This window comes from Aspergillus thermomutatus (assembly GCF_002237265.1).
Source record: "Aspergillus thermomutatus strain HMR AF 39 chromosome Unknown NODE_28, whole genome shotgun sequence".
Taxonomy (NCBI): Eukaryota; Fungi; Ascomycota; class Eurotiomycetes; order Eurotiales; family Aspergillaceae; genus Aspergillus; species Aspergillus thermomutatus.
The window spans coordinates 91,347-110,743 of NW_020798076.1; the positions used below are offsets into that span (position 1 = coordinate 91,347).

The window sequence follows — 19,397 nt, forward strand, 5'->3', positions numbered from 1 at the left end:
GGCGGGGAACCGGGAGATCCTTATACACAGACAGTGGGTCCCTGGATACCCCGCATTTCCCCGGATTTCCCGCATTTATGTTGCTGGTTCGACGATGATTGGCCATGATTGGGATTGGATTCGGACGTGTGCTGTGTACAGGCTACAGGTACATGCCACGGCGTACGAGTCTGAATCCCAGGTGCGTAAAGTACGGACAAGATGTGTTTTATGAAGCTCATCGCGGATATAGATTCTAGCTCGGCCAAAAGACCACAGCAGAGCATCGATCCATGACAACTAGCTAGGGACCTAGGCAAGCCCTTTGTATATCTCGGCCTCGACTGCTCCCCATAGTCCAAGCACCTGGGCGTCCGCGAACGGCAGAATCTGCGTACAGACAATCCCTGCAATGCCCTTCTCCCTGTCCGCCCACCACCACAAATTCGGCAGCCCAGCCCAGTGCACTGTGCCATTCGACCGCCCTGTCGCGCCGCCGTTGCTCAGCATGAACGTGAGGCCCCAGCCCTGTGGAGGGTCCCCAGAAACCGGGTACAGCTCAGGGATGGGGTTTGTCAGGTCCGGTTTTGCAGCTGGGATGCCCTGGCGGCTGTAGTTGGGGAAATGGGGGATTTGGTTGGAGAACATTTCGTCGACGGTTTCCTTGCGAAGCAACTTGCTGCCCGTCCTAGGGCACGTTCCGTCGTTTAACAGCACAGCTAGGACCTCTGCGGTCACAGGTCAGTGTGTGGAATTTCGCCAGGATTTCGGGGCTACTCACTGCAGTACTCCTGCGGCTTGGCAAACATGCCTGCGCCGCCGCTGTTGAACACTCGGGCGACTTCGGCCTTGTTGTCCGGATCAACAACCAGAGGCGCTCGAAGAAGATGGTCTCGGGCCCTCAGAGTGCCGTCTGGACTTCTACTGTTCATATACGCCAGCCTCTGGCGCATGTCGTGGCTCGGAATCATGGACATGTCCTTGATCCCAAGGGGCTGAAAACATGTGTCTGGAGATAGTCGTTGAGCGTCAGGCCAGTGGCGCGCTCCAGTGCGATTCCCGCCCAGTCGATACCAACCTGTTTTCATCAGCGATGCGCTTCATGGCCCTGAATGAATGACACTTACGCCGTATTCCCAACCTTCCCCGGGCTGGAAAAGCAGAGGCAGCTTCATGTCTTCAATCCGCCCAGAGAACTCATCCACGCCAACCGGATACGACCACTGTCTCAGTCTCTCATTGAAAAAAGTATAGCCGAATCCGGCAGTATGGCTCAACAGCATACGCAGGGTAATTGCACGCTTCTTCTCCTCAAAACTGCCATCTGGCCGCAAAACCTTGAGATTCTTCAATTCAGGGCAAAGACTCTCTGTCTGCGCCCCATCATCCAGCTTGAGAATGCCCTGCTCAACCAATTGCATGCAGGCGACACCCACCAACATCTTCGTACAAGATGCAATCCAGAAGATGTTGTCTAAAGTCATGGGGTCTTTGGATCCCGTGCCTCGCTTACCGGCAGAGTGAGCGAATAGTTCGTTGCCATCTTTGCCAACGACGACGACCGTGGTCCCGGGGATACCGGACTGTTGGTCTTCGCAGGCCGTGTCTATGATGTCGCGGAGACGCGAGGTCACTTCCGCATCGAGAGTCATGTTGGTAGCTGTATGAGGAAAGGTGGGAGATTGTCCGGGAAATTATAGGTCTTGAGTATATAGGGTTAGATCTACCTCCAAGGTAACAGCGAGGGTGCCCGGGAGTGCAAGCGTGGCTTATTTAACGATCAGTTTAAACAGCCCGTTGAAATAACTTCTCCAATCCCCAGTCTGCCTGTGACACCGATGAGGAGTTCCCCTGATCCTGGAGCGGCTGTATACAACTGCGGACCCGCACTTTGCGGAACCGCTGCGGACTGCGGATTGCGGGCTGCACCGTCTCCGCAACCGCAACTAGCACACCTAAAGATGAATGGAATCTGGGGCGCGCGGGGAACCAATGACATGTCGTGGTGCATGACGGCCGGGTGTATCTAGATCGAACGCGTACAATGGATTGGATCGACAGAGCTGCGGTTACCTGTATCATGATGATTCATGTGACACTGCTGAGAGCGGATGCTAACTTCAACACCAGGGCATGTATAGAAACGAAGTCAATATAAATAGGTGTCCGAAAAAGAAAAATTCCGAATGACATCTCAAACTGTGTTTCTTCTGTCGAGTATTACAACCACTGCAATAATCAAAATGGGTAGCCTAGGAGAGACGGTCTCTAGGCCCAAGAAGTACAACACCGAGCTCACCGACTACTCGGCAGTCCACGCCGACAAGACTGGGCCATATGCCGAAAACCTCGAGGTCGATGCTTTGATCGTGGGTGCCGGTTTTGGTAAGTTAAGTCGCCATCACTTGCAGGCTTCATCCACCAGCTAACGAGACAGCCGGTGTCTTCATGCTCAAGACCCTGCGCGATCGCGGCCTGAAGACGGTCATTTTCGAGGCCGGCAACGATACGGGTGGCACCTGGCGATGGAACTGCTACCCCGGCGCCGGTGTCGACTCCGAAGTCCCCGAGTATGAGTTCTCTTGGCCCGAGGTGTACAAGACATGGAACTGGCCAAACAACTACCCCGACTACAAAAACCTGCGTGCTTACTTCGATCACGTCGACAAGGTAATTGGTATCAAGAAGGACTGCGCTTTCAACACCGTCGTGATTGGAGCGCAGTTCGATACCGGGGAGGGGAAATGGAATATTAAGACTGCAGATGGTCGCACGACCAAGGCCAAGTACCTCGTCCTCGGAACCGGCTTTGTAAGTCATTGCACCCATCAGTCAACTGAGCGTCTACTGATCAAGCGTTTAGGCCGCCAAGCGTTATATTCCCCCATGGCCCGGCATGGACAAGTTCAAGGGCATCGTGCACCACTCGTCTTTCTGGCCCGAGGAAGAAGTCGACGTGAAAAACAAGCGCTGTGCCGTCATCGGCACCGGCGCCTCGGGTGTGCAAATCACGCAGGCCTGGGGCCCCGTGGCCGGCGACCTCAAGGTCTTCCAGCGAACTCCTAACCTCGCCGTGCCCATGCGCAAGCGCGACCTCACCGTCGAGGAGCAGGAGCGCATCAAGCCCTACTACCCGGAGCTGTTCCGGTACCGCGAGACCACCTTTGCCGGCTTCATGTACGACTGGTGCGAGCGCAACACCTTCGACGACACCCCCGAGGAGCGCGAGGCCTTATACGAGCGCGTCTGGCAGGACGGCGGCTTCCGCTTTTGGGTTTCCTTGTACAAGGATAACTTGGTCAACCCTGAGGCCAACAAAGAGTCGTACGATTTCTGGGCCAAGAAGACCCGCGCTCGTATTGGCGACCCCAAGCTGAGGGAGCTGCTTGCGCCGCGGGAGATGCCGCACTACTTTGGTATCAAGCGGCCGTGCCTGGAGCAGACGTATTTCGAGCAGTTCAACCGGGAATCGGTGCACCTGGTTGACATCAAGAACAACCCGATCAAGGAGTTTACCGAGACCGGTATCACCCTCGAGGACGGGACTCACCATGAGCTTGATGTCGTTGCTGTCGCAACTGGATTTGTAGGTTTTCCGCTTGATACACCAGCAAGACAGCACACGGACTGACAGTCACAGGATGTTGTCACCGGCGTCATGACCCAGCTCGGCCTGAGGAGCATCGACGGCGCCGAGCTCGAGACGGAATGGATCCCAGGCGCAAAGACCTACCTCGGCACCACCGTCAGTGGCTACCCCAACATGTTCCACATCTATGGCCCGCACGGCCCGACGCTCCTGAGCAATGGCCCCACGTCAGTCGCGGTGCAGGGCCGGTGGATCGCCGACGCTATTGCCAAGATCGAGGCCAATGGCATCAAGTACATCAATCCCAAGATCGAGGCCGCTAATAAGTGGAAGAAGCATGTTGTCGAGCTCAACGACCGGACTCTCTTTCCCACGACGAGGTCGACCTACATGGGTGGCAGCATCCCTGGCAAGGTTTATGAACCAGTGTGCTACGCTGGTGGTATCCCCACTTATGCCATGGAAATTCGGAGGGCCCTGGATAATTGGGAGGAGGGATTCGACGTCGTCAAGGCCTGAGCGAGATTCAATAGGGTAAATGAAAGGTTTTCAACCGTTGAGCGAGGTCGAGTCCCAAGTATGATGTGTTAGTTATCTTCTAAGCCCCAGCAGAGAATATGAAATCGTTGCAATATACGTTAAAAGCTGCAGTGAGCAGAGCAAGTGCCTAGCCAGCTTATCATCGATATACTTTTATCAGATTATCAAGAACACCAAAGGGATCTGGCTGTGTCACAATGAGGCAAGTCTTTAAAGACCATTCATCACTTAGGAATCGGTGGATGATCTTCTTGAAAGGAAAGAAGATAGAACCATGAAGCCCTCACTTGAGGTGACTTTGGACATTTTGAATCATGAGGCATATCTAAACTGCCTTGCCCGCCAATGTGCCACTGCAAATAATAGAAACAGTGAGATTGCTGTGCATGTCTTTCGTCTTGATGCCTAGAGAGATTCTGGAGAAGCTGCATCACATAAATTTCGAGACAGATGAGCCATAGTGATTGCAGACAGTAGATCTATAGATCAAACAGTGAGGGAGTTACAAAAGACAGTAGATGTCCGCTAATACTTGACTGCCCTGGTGTTAAAGAGCACTTCGGACCTTCACTAAAATGCAAGACAAATTTTGATAGGTGTCATCGAACATTCCCACTAGCCAGCTTGTCATGACTGAGCAAACATTGACAATCATGGATGCCAAGTCTAAGAATACGAGGGATCTTCCAGGCAGTCCTTAAAAGGGTGGATCTTCCCCTCCATCAGCCATGTCTCCATGAATTTCTCACAGCGTCAACTCTCAGAGACGAGTCGCCAACATGTTTGCAGCAGCCAACCAAGAAGACACTCTGAAAGACCTCAGCCGCGCCGCGGAGGCATTCTGGAAAAGAGGACAATTGATGCAGGCAGAGAAAACAGCACGACATGCTCTGGACGGGCAAAAACAACTGCTTGGGGACCACCATCGCGAAACATTGACGACGGCCACTACACTGGCGGGGATTCTAAAGCAGCAGGATCGCGACGATGAAGCTGCGACAATGTACCAAAGCGCCCTGCGAACTGCCGACGAGGCTCTCGGGAGCGATGACCTTGTGACATTGCGGGTTCTCAACGATTTTGGGTTACTCTTACAAAAACAAGGGGAATATGACCTAGCGCGTCGGATGCTGGAACGAGCCATGAGGGCGTATTTTGCGCACTATGGCGAAGAGCACAGTTCCAGCATCACCAGCATGACAAATCTGGCGCGAGTGATGAGGGATCAACGTGATTGCGAGGAGGCAGAAGGCCTATTTCGACAGGCACTCGCACTTCGCGAGGAGCTTCTGGGCAGCACCCACCCTGAAACCATGGACAGTGTAAGGCTTTTGGGCGAGCTCCTTCTTGTAACAGAGCGAGGAGGGCAGGCGGAATCGCTATTGAGAGACACCATCGATCGACAGGTGGAATTGATCAGAGGAAACAGCACGGACTTGCTACAGTGTATGAGCAGTTTTGCAATGCTGATGCTCGATCATGGTCGAACAAATGCTGCGGCTGATTTCGCCAAGCGAGCAGTTCAGACTAGAAGACACTCGAAAGACAAGCACGCCCTAGACACGGTAGATCCCTACACGCTTACGTCGTTGAACAACCTGGCAGGCGTGCTACAGAGCTGTGGCCACCATTCCTCCGCCGAAGCAATCCACCGAGAGGTCCTTGAGGGCTCGCTTTTGGTCTTAGGACCCGATCATCCCAATACACTATCAACGTGTAGTAACCTGGCCGAAGTACTAGAGAAACGCGGTGCATTCGCCGAGGCAGAAGATCTGAACCGACAGGCGTTTCAGGGACGAGTCCGGATCTTAGGTCCTGAACATTCCAGGACAATAGCTAGCATGGAGGACCTGGTCAATGTGCTGGCGTGGCAGGAAAAGTGTGTCGAGGCGACAGAGCTAAACATTTCTCTGGTTGATGTGAAGCGGAAGGTGTTGGGTCCCGATGATCCCTCGACGCTGTGGAGTATGTTCACTCTTGGAATGTTCTATGAGCGCCAGGGAAAGTTGCGTACTGCGCGGGACACATTCGAGACTGCATTTGCGGCAGCGAAAACAGCCTGTCCATCAGACCATCCTGTTCGCAGGTCATGCGAAGCCGCTTGCCAAAGGCTAAAAGACGTTCGTGACACTCGGGATTAGCTCACGGGAGGCATTATATACAGCTCTTTATCATGTTATTCTCTGAGCTTGGTGACTTCTCACATTCCCGGAGTCATCTCTGTATATGGAAGCACAAATTCAGCAATATAGTTTAATTGCTCCCTTCACCAAGCCACACTGCTGCTCGCCCCATTCTGCTTGCAGTAATATTCCAACTCGTCTCCCCCGATGTGCTGCGCCGCCGACTGGCAATAAAAGAGAATGTCCTGGTCACTCTTCAGTGTACAGTCCGGGCATTGATCCCATTGTTCATTTCCCGTGTTGCGTCTTTTATATGCCGCGCATGCCTTTTCAGTCGCTTGCTTGTTGTATACGGTCTAACCATTGTCAATTGAATTGTTCTAGACCATCGAAATAGACCTTGAGGCGACGTACCACATCCCTGGCAGGATTGTCAACACAGATCCCAGTGTAGTGTAGGTCCGCAAAAACACTTCTAGCCGTTAGTATGGCCTCAATCATCATGGACATAAGGCGACTGACCTAGCGGCCAGACTAGCAACAACGAGCGAGATAGAGGCCTTCATGTTTGAACGGGTATATTGGGCGAGGAAAGCTCGTGAAGGAGTGTATAGGACTGAGAATGAGCGTTGACTTCTATGACTTCTATTTCTCGACGAACCCAGCAGGTACTTAAGGGCCAGTGGAGGACCCAGGAGTATCAACTCTATGCACAATGCTCGACAAAGTCCCCTGGCGGTCGTGATGCCGAACTCGCACAGGTTGATCAGCCCGAGGATTCCCCGTACAGCTTCAGCGAGCGCTGAGACAATTTCGTCCAGGTGTTCAATAATGCTGTGCTAGGATCTTGGCCGGCAGCGACGTGACCAAATACTTCTCTCCTTTGGCCAATGAAAATCTAACAAGGCAATGCATAGTAGATTCCTGCAGCCTGGTACATGTTTCACTCTAATAAAGGTAGTGGGTTGCCGATTCCTGCGGTCCTGGGGCATTCAACGGGTTGAATCTCTCGAGTCCATTGTCCTATCGGATTCGACCGTTATTATGCAACGGGATGACCCAAGATGTCATCCATAAAGGAGCTGCAACAGATAAATGACAGATAACAGTTCCCCGTGGCTGTTTCGGCGTCAGATTTCTGGTCCCTCTCGCATCTCTCTCTCACTGAGGTCGGAACTCGCTCGTCAATAAAGCTCCGATATGTTCTATCCTCTCTCGGGTTGGCAAAGATCTACAGACCGCCAACGTTGTGTCTTTCTGGGCTGAATCACATCCAATGAGGTTCTGTGATGGGGTCAGGATGGGATGATCGACAGGAACAGGGTCCGCAGACGCTATCTTCAGACGGAAATCAAAATCGATCGCCATGTGTTCATCGCGGGTTATTGTTGGTCAATCTGTTCGCCAGAGGCGAGCTTTATTGCGTGTTAAGGGTCAGGATTTGATCCTTTGACTTGATATGTCTCAAGGTACTCAGCGTCGGCGGCCATTCCTCGGAGAATTCCTATAGATTGACCATGATAATCCCACGTAACTCCGAATATTCGATTCAATGTGTGATGGACAAGGTCTGTAGGGAATCCACCGTCCATGTACTGGGACATGGGTCCTTTAGCACGGCACACTTCTGAGATCACATCCTTCGGCTTCATGCTATATAGGCTGGTCCTTCCTCATATCTTTTACCTTCTATCCTTGCATTTTCGTCCCAGGTCTTCAAGTGTATAACTTTGAACAAGCACAAAATGAAGCTCCCATTCGTGCTTTTCACAGCTCTATTTGCCAATAGCGCTCTCGCTGCGGCACTTCCCACAGATCATGTCGACGCCGACAAGGCGATCCTGCTTCTCGCCGATGGAACTACCAAAACCATTGAGAAAACGGATCTGGCCTCTCACCTCGACGGCATCTTGCTCGAGGCTCCCACCGACAACATCCCGCGGTCCCTCAATTCGACCAACTTCAACGGCCTGCAGAAGCGCGGAGGCCCTCAAATCATCATCCCCCTTCCCGATCAGGAGTTCCTCGGTTGGGACATTCCCATGTCCACCATTGTCCACGCCAACCAAGCCGACGCAACCGTGGCCATGGCAGCAGGCCAAATGATAGCCAACAGCATCTCGGTCGGTGCTTCCTTCACTGCGACCGTCGAGAAATTCCTCCAAATCGGAGTGACCACAAATTACCAGTACACCAAAACTAGCACCCTCACCGGCACGGTGACCATGACCATCCCGAAGAACAAATGGGGGGCCATAGTGAGCAATCCCTTGACGCACCGGAAAAGAGGTTATGTTTTCACTGGCTCGCCTGGCAGCGGACAATTTGAGTACTACCAGGCGGATTCTTTTACCGACGAGACTTATACCTATAATGCCGCAACGCTGAACTGGGTGAAGGGCGTGGTGACGACGTGTCTGAGAGATACTTACCCTGTCAAGCGCTGCGTTGGACAGGGTGAGCTCAAATAAGTTCTCAGTTGCTTTGCAATGCTGCTAGAGGCAAAGGTGGGAGATTTGTGATCGAGATAGAGGGTAGCTGCCGAGTCTGGGCAATGTGTTAGCTTTCCAACATCGAATAGAATGTTGATGCTCTCAAACCTGTGATAGTAGTCTCAATAAACTTATATATGTATACGGCTTTGAGCTGGAGACATGTCCGATAAGCCGGAATTGGCCGCCGAAAAAGTCCTCATCCGTTGTTGCATAGACTAATATATATCTGAAAACCCCATTGTATGGTGGCGGGTCCAGGGCGTGCGACCATTTGCACACATGGATAGAAAAGGTCGTCGCAAAGCAATTCACGGGAAAGGGACAATATTCACATATTAGCGGCTGAACTTTCTCAATATTTGAGCAAAGTTGGTACATATACCCCAGCTGTTTAGTCGTTCAAGCGCTTGGCTTGCTTGTTGCAACTGTTGGTTCTTCATGTTAGCTAAAGCCTGCTCGAGGACTCATCTATCTGATCAGTTGACGTTGAGGATCCCGTTTCTTCCCCCCAGTGCCGGTTGAGGAAGCGAGAGAGAAGGATGTACGGGAACCAGAAAGAAGAGAAAGGGAATCAATGACATACCCAATCACCAGATGGGGCATCCCCGCCCAATCGATCGTACATCCAACATATTAATCCACCGGTCAACAATGCAACCGAGATCTCAAAGCTGCATGTAGGTGCTATTTCATCCTCAATGGTTCGGCGAGCCAGATCAAGCATTTCATGGACGCGTTCGATCGTACGTCTTGAACCCGAGCTCTGACACCATCTTCTCAACGCATCCTCAGCTAGCTGGATGTCCTCAGTTAACCCCGAACGTCCGGCATACAAATGGAGATCGGAGATGTTTATGTCCAAGTATATGTTCGCGAGATGATGCAAAAGGAGTCCCGCGGGTGGAGCTTGGGATGCGTTCCCCCTCGTATTCGAGTGGTGGTAGTTATCGAGCCAAGCCTTGAGACCATTGCGAAGCCATCGTTGACGGTCGGCGAGACCTTCAGCCGGCCCAATGCTCTCTGGGCCTCTGATGAAGGCGGAATGAAGAACAATATTCATATTCTGTCGCCATTCGAAAATGTGGCCGAACAAAGCGTACATGAGGATAATTTTACTGTAGGAGTCGATAGGCGCGTAAGGAGGGTCATGTTTGATTTCCGGATAAAGAAGACAAGTATCCAACGGAACCATGAAATACATTGCAGAGGGTATTTCGGCGGGACCAAGGAGGACTTTCCACGCTTCAGGAGACTTGGCTTCCCAGAATGCAGCTTCGCAAGGCAACACCAGATTTACAGTTTCCCCTTTGGAAATGTATGGTTGATTGTGAAACAATGCTGGAAACTGAAGGTCAAACATCTATTCTCCTGCTGTTAGTACTTTCTACCACACCAAGTCATAGATGACGCACATATATGGCAAGTCCCAGGCGCTTACGTTGCTCCAGCTCAATCCAGGCCTTCCAAGTGTCAAGAAGCTTCGCTCGCGTAGACCGTGTAGCTCCTGTGTCCTTAATAAGGGGCTTTGGACGACAATCAAGCAACCTGCAGCGACGACAAGCAGTAACAAGGATCCCACGAGCCCCTTCTGCAAACTCAAACTCACTTTTATGTCCAGACCAAGCGCCGGAGACGCAGAGAAACAGTAACGTCAGAATATTTTCCACCGAGCGAAGCTGAGCACAGAAACCGGTTAGCAAGATTTTGGAAATGGACTAAAAAATAATACAGCTGGGATAGCGACGACCGAGTCCTGTGATGTTACTCGACGTGAAAATGGCCAAGGGTTTCTTACGAATGATGGCTTCAAGGCATGTAGCCTCATAAACATCGTGGTAGCTGAGTGTAGGTACACAGCAACGAATTTCCCTCGGTTTGTCCTAGAGTGACTGGAGCCCAGAAGGATCATCGCCAACACCAGATATGGTGGCGCAGCGGCCATACTAAATGTCGGTTTGTGAAGAACAGGGAACCTAGGATGCACGAATTCGAAGAAGAGTAAAAGAAAATACTCAAGCACCTCTGGAACAGGAAACTTCGATTCATCTGGCGGCAAGAGTCCATGCTCGATCGAAGCACTATCAGCTAAGGTGGCCAACAAACGCGCTCTCACGTCAGGTGTTACTCCCAGAAATTGCCAGTGGCCGCTTTTGTACCGATTACGGAAAAGTCTGACTTCGTCAGGCTCTACCCACGATTCCTGACCGGGAATGTCGGTTGGTGGTATCTCAGGCGGCGCTGGTGCACCTGGAACGGGATCTTCGTCGGGCCAATCATTTTGGTTGTCATCAGCCGGGTAATCGCATGTCTGACCACCTTGATGCCTGGAGGCTGTTTCGCCCATGGTTGAAATGTTACCGGGCATGGGCCGCTCATAATGCCGATCCGGATAAGCTTGAGATCCGATGTTGTCGAGATTGAAGCCATGGTCTTTCTGAAGACCGGGATAGTCCACTAAATCAATGTCGAGGATCCAGGCTAGATCAGTATCTAGACAACCTTCTCCATACATTCCGTAAGAGCCGTAGGGCCATGGCGAACCGGAATTCGGACTGCTTTGGGTGATCGACTTGCTTGATGAGTATGTGTTGGGATCCAAAGGTGCTCTGTAGTCTTGTCCTTCATCATGGCTACCACTAAGACCTCCACTGACCTCAACATCCCGGGTGGAGTCATGGATCGCGTTAAACACTTCAGGATACCTTGAGTCGAAGGAATGCACGGGCCGTGTATCTGATGAACGAAGGACGATATGCATGTGGGATTCGTCGATGTCCTCAGCCCTAGGGTGGGTCTGCTGAAGCTGTTGATCATCATAGTCAAGGTGCGGATTGCTCGCAGGGTCCGGCATAGGCGCATCAGAGAGATATTGGCGACCCGCATTCTTGCCATGAATTTTTGAATGACGTTTCAGAAGGTCACTTGAGAAAAGTCAGCCTTACGACTTGTCCCTACATGAAGTTCAAAAATCACAATACAAGGCGATTGATGCACTTTGTCCAGGAGTCGCCACTTTTGTCAATCACCAATGCAACATACAGATATATCGTCCGAGATGGGCAGAACACAGGAACGCGCGGGCCAACTACCTTCGAGTAAATCGTTTCTGGCAGACATGGCACACAAATTTGGCGGTAGTTTTGTCTACCACAACCTCACTTCAGTACATACGGATCCAGTCTAAGAGATGGAGGTGGACTTTGCACATACGATTCTCCGCATGTCGAGTCAAATTTTCAACTCGTGTAAATACCTTCCCACAAGTATGACAGAGGAATGGACCAGAGGGTTGTTTCCTATGCGACCTTGACTCGCGCCTAGTTGCCTTTGCTGATGCGACCTGCATAGTAATCTAATCTTAGTTCAGATCCAACTGAGGCATGGAATGAATTTCGTAGCAAATGGGACGCATAGAGGTGGAAGGTGGATCGTCAGAATCAATAGCGATGACAATGCCACCGGATCTTGAACTGGAGGGAGGACGACTGAAGGTGGCTGAGGTGGAATGCGAGAGTGGACGAAGGAAAAATGTGTGGACGGCGTTGTAGGCTCACGTGAGCCGATGTTGTAGTGTCACATGACTGTCCGTCTCTCCACCCTTCACGTCCACTGTCCGGCATCTCCGCCCTCCAGCTATCCACTATCCTCAGCAAAAGCCAATGAGACCATCTAGGCTATCTCCCAATTTCTTCTACTGGTCCTGTAATACGGACGGCGAGCCAACTTTCGGGAAAGAAGATGTCGGGGTACTTGACGACGCTACGTACTCATATTACCATCGCGGATTTTATATCTTCATCCGTCAAGGTCTCTCCATTATTCATTCCACCGGATCCCTTCTGATCTATCAGCTCGAGCGTTGGCAAGAACTGGTTACAGTTGTTCGAACATGCAAGTCGAATCGGCATCTTCAGTCCCAGCAATGGGCAACGACCTCAAGGCTGTAACACTCGCTGTTGATGAAATATCTGATTCCTCTAGAGCTGGTACTCCAAGCTCCCAAGATGAGAGCACAGGAGAGGTCGCTGAACGATCAGCGCAACCGAACTTCACCTCCCTACTACCGGAATTGACGCTAGAGGAGAAGGTTGGCTTGTTGTCGGGAACAGATTTTGTTCACTCGAGCGGAGTTTCACGATTGAACATTCCTCCATTAAAGGTAGGCACATCCCCTGTGTCTTCCATTGTACGGCTGACTTAGCCTCCATGATTGTCTAGCTCGTCGACTCCGTCAACGGGGTCAAAGGCTCCGAACTTCACCACGGCGTCCCAACAGCCATTTTTCCAAGCTCGACTTTATATGGTGCGACCTGGAATAATACGCTCATGGAGGAACTAGGAAGGGCATTGGCGTACCAAGCGAAATTGAAATCCGCACAAGTCATTCTCGGACCAACAATTAACATTCACCGCGATCCTCGAGGGGGGAGGAATTTTGAATGTATCAGCGAAGACCCTCTTCTATCTGGTCAGCTTGCGGCCGGGGTCGTGCGCGGCATACAGTCACAAGGGGTCGCTGCTTGCCCGAAACATTTTGCTTGCAACGAGAGTGAGTTCAAAAGGAGACAGTACAGTGTCGCCGAGTCTCACAACAGCCGCACTGTTCGGGAGATATATGTAGCTGCTTTCCAGGAGTTGTTGAGAAGAAGTGAGCCAAACGGCTTGATGGCTAGGTACGTATCAAGGCAGTATCCCCTCATATTGCTTTTCCACTTTTGCCATGATTTTTGGATGAAATTTCTGACACCTGCCACAGCTACAATAAGCTGAATGGCACACATACAACAGAGCATCCTTTCCTGAAGGAGATATTGCGGGGTGAATGGGCATACAATGGATGTCTGGTATCCGATTGGTTTGCCACTAAATCTTGTGCTGCATCCATTAATGCTGGGCTTGACCTCGAGATGCCCGGTCCATCCGTCTTTCGTGGTCCAAAGCTTGTAGCAGCTGTAAGGGACGGGCTTGTTGACGAAAAAGCGGTCGATGAGTGTGTTTCTCGAGTTCTCTCGTTGGTCGAGAAGACGCGCGAGTCTCACTCACAGGAACCTGAAAGATCTGAAGTAAATCCGGAGACGAACGCACTGGCCCTGCAGATCGCATCGGAAGGCATTGTCCTTCTCAAAAATGAGCAGGATGTCTTGCCTCTTGACATGCGTCGTGCTCCCAAGATTGCAGTCATTGGTGTCCCCGCCAGTGAGCCCGTCGTGAGCGGCGGAGGTAGTGCCAGTGCACCTCCGCAGTACCTACAAAAGCCATTGGACTATTTGAAAGACGCTCACCCCTTCCCTTCATTGGTGAAATATGCTCGAGGGGTTAATACAAACAGAACCGTCCCCATTGTGCCGCTGGATTACACTCTGTCCAAGAATGGCAGCCCAGGTTTTGACGTCTCTTATTTTAACCAGGGTTCTGATCTGCCCGTGTACACCGAACACCAGAAGACTCCGGTGGTTGCCATGGTTCGAAACTTGAAACCCGGTCTGATAGAGCCGGGCTTCAGCTACGAGATCTCAACTACCATTACCCCCAAGACGACCGGCCCACACACTTTAGCCGCTCGCGTTACGGGCAGCTCTTCTCTATTTGTCGAGAGCAGGGCGGTTCTTTCGGTCCCGAAACAACATGAAGTGACAATGGAAGATTTCCTTTTCGAGCCAGCTCGCCTGGAACACCGCGCCTCTGTATTCATGGAGGCTGGAAAGCCTTACTTGGTGCGCCTACTGAGTCAGGCCCGTATCCCTCGGGAGAACGACTACGAGCCCACTCCTCACGGTGCAACGCTGTGCTACGAGGAATTCAATGATGAGCGGGCGTCGATATCCGAAGCCGTCCAGGTCGCTTCTACATCAGACGTGAGCATCATATTTGCCGGTCGAAATCAGCAATACGAATCTGAAGGGTTTGATCTTGATTCCATGAGCATGTCCGAACCCCAGGTGAAGCTCATCAGAGCCGTCACGGCAGTTTCCAAGAAGACAGTCTTGGTCCTCAACTGCGGCAATCCGATCGACGTATCGCCTTTTGTGAATGAAGTAGACGCGATTCTCAATGCTCACTTCCCTGGCCAGGAGGGCGGACAGGCAATTGCTAATATCCTGACTGGCAAAACCAACCCGAGCGGCCGCTTGGCGACGACGTGGCCGAAGAAGTTCGATGATGAGCACGTGCCTACTTACCACAACTTCCCTGCGCAACTTACCGAACGTGGATATGAAATCAAATATGAAGAAGGCATTCAGATAGGATACAGACATCCTCGATCCCAGCACACTGCGCAATGGGAATTTGGTCACGGGTTGTCTTACACTACATTCGAATACTCGGGCATCATTGTCAGCGGCCGGGGCATGACTGAGGAGGCATGCGACTCTGACCTGACCATCTCAGTCAAAGTCAAGAACACTGGGACTTACCCGGGTCAGGAGGTTGTCCAGCTCTATGTATCTCCTCCAGAGAGCACGAAGGTGTGGCGTCCTGCTCGCGAGCTTAAGGGGTATGCAAAAGTATGGATACTTCCTGGGGAGTCGGAAACAGTGACACTCCTCTTGAGTAAGAAACATGCATTCAGCTACTGGGATAAGGATGTCAACCAATGGCGGTTGGAGCCTGGAACCTACCGTCTTGCGGTGGGATCTCTTGCGACTGCCTTTGACGTTGAGGACAGTTTAACGTGGACTGGACGATAGATTAAGCAACTTTCCGACCTCGCTTTCAATATATATTTATATAAATTTACCGTGCTTTTTCGCCTTTGGACGCACTTCATATAACGAGTTGTTTCTAGATCCTTGCCATTTCATGTCTGTTTACAGGGGATCAAGCGTAATGAGGGAGATTAAGAGCCTATCTCATCTACTTATTGGTTGAAAAGGATTGCCTCCGTCTTACTCTAACCTTACGACTGCCAGGACAGTACCATGTCAGTTCACCCAGAAGGCTGGCTAATCGGCTGCAATACTATTCGAGAATCCACCGGGACTTTTCCGTATTCTGGCCGAGATGCGTGCCGTCGGCCTATTATTTCTCAATCTTGACTACTTCCGGAGCTCCAGTTCTTCTACTAAGCTTAGGCAGTTCTGTGCTAATAAATAGGATTAGCTTCCTTTCTTTGATTGCATCCTATCGGAATTCGAAAATATAGGATTCAATGTTCGGCTCTTTTGAATGATACCGTATTAGTGCGCTCTTTCGCTAATATATATTAACTGGAGGTATCCCCGTGCCTTTGCAACATAAGCGCAATGGTCCTGCGCTCGGGGAACAATAATTAAACCCTCTTTCGCAGTATAATTTGCACTTTGCAATCCTGTACAGCATTTACAGTCGATATATATGGCAAATATGGACTATGATCGTCTGCATTCACCTTGCGGGTTGCTTCCATGGGCTCAATGTCGGCAGAAAGCCCTTTCCAACCGGGGAGAAAGTGATCGATGAGTATTCGGAGGGCGAATTAGAACCTGACCGTAGCGTCCGAATGTATAAAGCTGGAACAGTCAATTGCCAGCCTAAGTACTGAGGATCAGCTGTCAAGGGGTGGAGACGGTGATCGGGTCTCCACCCCCGGAGTTTTGCCCCGGACAATCTGGGGTCAGCCGAGCCCATGATTCCTCTACCAGAAGGGAACAAAAGGCAGAGACACCCCAGCGGGAAGCCCCGTTCTTTGTCGGCATGTTAGTCGAATCCCAACCATCACCACTGTGGTAGAAAGCGTGCCACCCATAGCATCGTGAGACTCCGGGGGAGGTGGAGATGAACCTTACAAGGCCATGGAGGCCTCCTCCTCTCCTTGCTTCCGGCGGGGACACGATCGACATCCCATGGTCTTTATAACGGCCCGTTTCCCCAGATCGTCAAACGGACTAGAACCCTGTCTCCACTCACTGAGATCATTAAACTTATCAGTGATCGTCCCATCCACATACCGTCATCATGGGTAACGAAACGGTTGTCCCGTCCGAGAACGAACTGAGAAACTTCAACCCTGGCAACCCCGATGTGCTCGAGCTCATTCACCATGCACAGGAAAGTGATGCAGCCGATCGCCTACTCACCGTGAGACAAGCCCTGTCAAAGTACAAAAAGGCTGTCTTCTGGGCCATGTTCCTTTCTACCAGTCTGATTATGGAGGGATACGACCTGGTCATCGTCAGTAGCTTGCTTCTCCATCTGACGAGGAAGAGTAAAATCTGACACAAGAACCGGCAGATAACCTCTTTCTATGGGCAATCCCAGTTTATCGACCGATTCGGCGTCTTCTCAACCAAAACAGGAACCAAGGTTATCACAGCAGCATGGCAGTCGGGGCTGTCGAACTCGTCCATGGTAGGACAGTTGGCCGGGTTACTTGTCAACGCTTACACTCAAGACCGGTTTGGCTGTCGACCGACAATGATGTTCTTCATGGTATGGATGGCTGTTATGATCTTCATCCCTGTTTTTGCGCCTTCGTTGCCGGTCCTGGCCTGGGGAGAGGCGATGTGTGGGATCTCATGGGGAGTTTTTCAGGTTCGTCCACCTCCCCATTGAAGTGCATGATTCTGAGTCTTTTGATAGACCCTCTCGACTACGTATGCTTCCGAAGTCGTCCCTACCGTCCTACGGCCGTACGTCACAGCCTATGTCTGCATGTGCTGGGGTGCTGGTATTCTACTGTCGTCTGGTGTTGTCCGAGCCGTCGCCAGCATTGAAGGAGACCTAGGCTGGCGGCTACCATTTGTTTTACAGTGGATCTGGCCTATTCCCTTGTTTGTGGGAGCGTACTTTGCCCCTGAATCGCCCTGGAATGCCGTCCGACGGGGTAAGATCGACCAGGCGAGAAAGAGTTTGATGCGCCTTCGACAGGACACTCCAGACAAAGAGCGAGAGGTCGATGCTACACTGGCATATATTCGGCATACAACGGAGCTGGAGCAAGCGGAGACGGCGAATGCAAGCTTCCTGGAATGCTTCAAGGGGACGAACCTGCGGCGAACGGAAATTGTAGGTCGCTCAATCAGGATCCGGTCTTGTTGTGGAGGATTGTCCTTCAGTTGCTAACCCAATCTACCAGAATTGCGTCGTCTGGGCGGCTCAAATCCTGTGCGGCAATGCCATCCTCGGTTACTCAGTCGTCTTTCTCGAAGCTGCCGGATTCAGTGAACTGCAGGCATTCGATGTCAACATCTCCCTTTCTGCATGCTATATCATCGGCGGCATCATCTGCTGGCTTCTCTTCCCGCACTTCGGCCGCGCAACCATCTACATGAGCGGCATGTCTTTCATGTTTGTCTGCCTCGTGGTCATTGGTGCCCTCGGTTGGGTGGAAAGCAAGGACGCACAGATGGCAATCGGCATCCTACTGGTCATTTCGACTCTCTGCAATATGATTACCGTCGGACCGGCCTGCTACCCCATCGTTGCAGAGACACCTTCGGGACGGCTAAGGTATAAGACAATTGTGATTGGGAGGTTTGTGTACAATCTGACGGGCATCTTCAATAACTCGCTGACCCCGCGCATGGTGGCTGCTTCTTGTAAGTTCCAGCACTTCTCACTGAACAAAACTGACCTTGAATATTGTAGCATGGAACTGGGGAGCAAAGACAGGCCTCTTCTACGCTGGCACCAACCTCCTCTGCAACATCTGGTGCTGGTTCCGTCTTCCTGAGACCAAGGACCGCACCTTTGGAGAGATTGACTTGCTCTTTCACCACCGCGTGCCCTCAAGAAAGTTCAAATATACAAAGGTGGACCGTATGTTACTCCTCCCCTTGCTCCGTATCTACTATTCTAACCAACGGGCAGAGTTTGCCAATCAGCAGGAGTACGTGTCTAAGGAGGAGGAGGGAAATATGGGAACGTCGGAACATATTGTCTAAATATCTATTGATGGAGTCCCATTTCGTTGAGTTCTAGTATAGTGTAGTCTCCGCTAGGTAGAGATATTGGATAATTGTGCAATAGTAATATGGTCCTGGACAGTGATATTGTAAGTTCAATACTCATAATGATGCATCGGATGGATCTTGAGGCTATTGTCAGCCAGGAGGTATATCTGTGGTTCTTTCTAAAATTCCTCTCCATACCTGATCATAGGGAATATATAACCCGCACCAGATGACAACTCCCCAGTCGTACGCGCGATAAACCATCATCTTTCTAAAAGATGAGACCTGGCTTCAGGCCAGAAAAATCATCTACAGATACTTAGGCAGCCGTCCAGCCATTTCTGCCACCTAATGTGTATATGTGGACTCAGGCCTCTTGCGGATTGCGAAACAACATGGCCGGCGTCCTGTTGCTAGCCCACTTGCGCCCACTTGCATGCTGATACAAGCCATTCATGTCTGGGCTACAGTTCAAAAAGGTCTCAACTATTCATTTTATTAACCATCGAATTTGACCCCCTGGATTAGGGTCATTAGATTGGTTGGAGCGATTAGGGAGTAGGCGGTAGATATAGGTTAGAAATAAGGATTCTCTTTTTAGGGTCGTAAGAGGGGGTTTCAGGAATGTTATTTAAGAGTAAAGGAGCCCATCAAGGTCACTCGAGAGGATCCAGAGAGTTTGAGACCTTGCTGAAGTGTAGGCCCCTTATGGATTGTGAAATAACCTGCTTTGGCATCGTGCAGATTGCTAACTGACCTGGTGATACAATCATACAAGCTTTGCATGTCCAATCATCCG

The 19,397-nt window shown here is 51.1% G+C and overlaps 8 protein-coding genes across 8 annotated transcripts; 5 read left to right on the forward strand and 3 right to left on the reverse strand.

The window, feature by feature from the left end:
• Window positions 1-291: 291 nt before the first annotated feature.
• CDV56_107906 (serine hydrolase domain-containing protein) lies at window positions 292-1,631 on the reverse strand (the record flags this gene model as incomplete). The annotated part of the gene is made up of 4 exons (XM_026761525.1): window positions 292-707; window positions 761-892; window positions 955-1,057; window positions 1,107-1,631. The coding sequence occupies 4 exons, from the start codon at window positions 1,629-1,631 to the stop codon at window positions 292-294; spliced, it is 1,176 nt and encodes a 391-aa protein (XP_026617149.1).
• Window positions 1,632-2,222: 591 nt separating this feature from the next.
• CDV56_107973 (flavin-containing monooxygenase) lies at window positions 2,223-4,087 on the forward strand (the record flags this gene model as incomplete). The annotated part of the gene is made up of 4 exons (XM_026761592.1): window positions 2,223-2,364; window positions 2,417-2,790; window positions 2,843-3,565; window positions 3,620-4,087. 4 exons carry the CDS (start codon window positions 2,223-2,225, stop codon window positions 4,085-4,087), a joined length of 1,707 nt encoding a protein of 568 aa, XP_026617150.1.
• An 800-nt stretch (window positions 4,088-4,887) lies between these two features.
• On the forward strand, window positions 4,888-6,249 carry CDV56_108065 (TPR domain protein; the record flags this gene model as incomplete). The annotated part of the gene is made up of 1 exon (XM_026761684.1): window positions 4,888-6,249. The coding sequence occupies one exon, from the start codon at window positions 4,888-4,890 to the stop codon at window positions 6,247-6,249; it is 1,362 nt and encodes a 453-aa protein (XP_026617151.1).
• A 125-nt stretch (window positions 6,250-6,374) lies between these two features.
• On the reverse strand, window positions 6,375-6,797 carry CDV56_108113 (uncharacterized protein; the record flags this gene model as incomplete). Its single annotated transcript, XM_026761732.1, has 3 exons — window positions 6,375-6,587; window positions 6,646-6,703; window positions 6,754-6,797. 3 exons carry the CDS (start codon window positions 6,795-6,797, stop codon window positions 6,375-6,377), a joined length of 315 nt encoding a protein of 104 aa, XP_026617152.1.
• A 1,179-nt stretch (window positions 6,798-7,976) lies between these two features.
• On the forward strand, window positions 7,977-8,702 carry CDV56_108168 (uncharacterized protein; the record flags this gene model as incomplete). Its single annotated transcript, XM_026761787.1, has 1 exon — window positions 7,977-8,702. The coding sequence occupies one exon, from the start codon at window positions 7,977-7,979 to the stop codon at window positions 8,700-8,702; it is 726 nt and encodes a 241-aa protein (XP_026617153.1).
• A 595-nt stretch (window positions 8,703-9,297) lies between these two features.
• CDV56_108195 (uncharacterized protein) lies at window positions 9,298-11,577 on the reverse strand (the record flags this gene model as incomplete). The annotated part of the gene is made up of 4 exons (XM_026761814.1): window positions 9,298-10,086; window positions 10,139-10,230; window positions 10,333-10,402; window positions 10,522-11,577. The coding sequence occupies 4 exons, from the start codon at window positions 11,575-11,577 to the stop codon at window positions 9,298-9,300; spliced, it is 2,007 nt and encodes a 668-aa protein (XP_026617154.1).
• A 1,071-nt stretch (window positions 11,578-12,648) lies between these two features.
• CDV56_108291 (glycosyl hydrolase family protein) lies at window positions 12,649-15,415 on the forward strand (the record flags this gene model as incomplete). The annotated part of the gene is made up of 3 exons (XM_026761910.1): window positions 12,649-12,885; window positions 12,945-13,399; window positions 13,483-15,415. The coding sequence occupies 3 exons, from the start codon at window positions 12,649-12,651 to the stop codon at window positions 15,413-15,415; spliced, it is 2,625 nt and encodes an 874-aa protein (XP_026617155.1).
• Window positions 15,416-16,661: 1,246 nt separating this feature from the next.
• On the forward strand, window positions 16,662-18,589 carry CDV56_108394 (putative MFS alpha-glucoside transporter; the record flags this gene model as incomplete). Its single annotated transcript, XM_026762013.1, has 6 exons — window positions 16,662-16,877; window positions 16,938-17,237; window positions 17,286-17,711; window positions 17,782-18,244; window positions 18,294-18,464; window positions 18,516-18,589. 6 exons carry the CDS (start codon window positions 16,662-16,664, stop codon window positions 18,587-18,589), a joined length of 1,650 nt encoding a protein of 549 aa, XP_026617156.1.
• Between the last annotated feature and the right edge of the window lie 808 nt (window positions 18,590-19,397).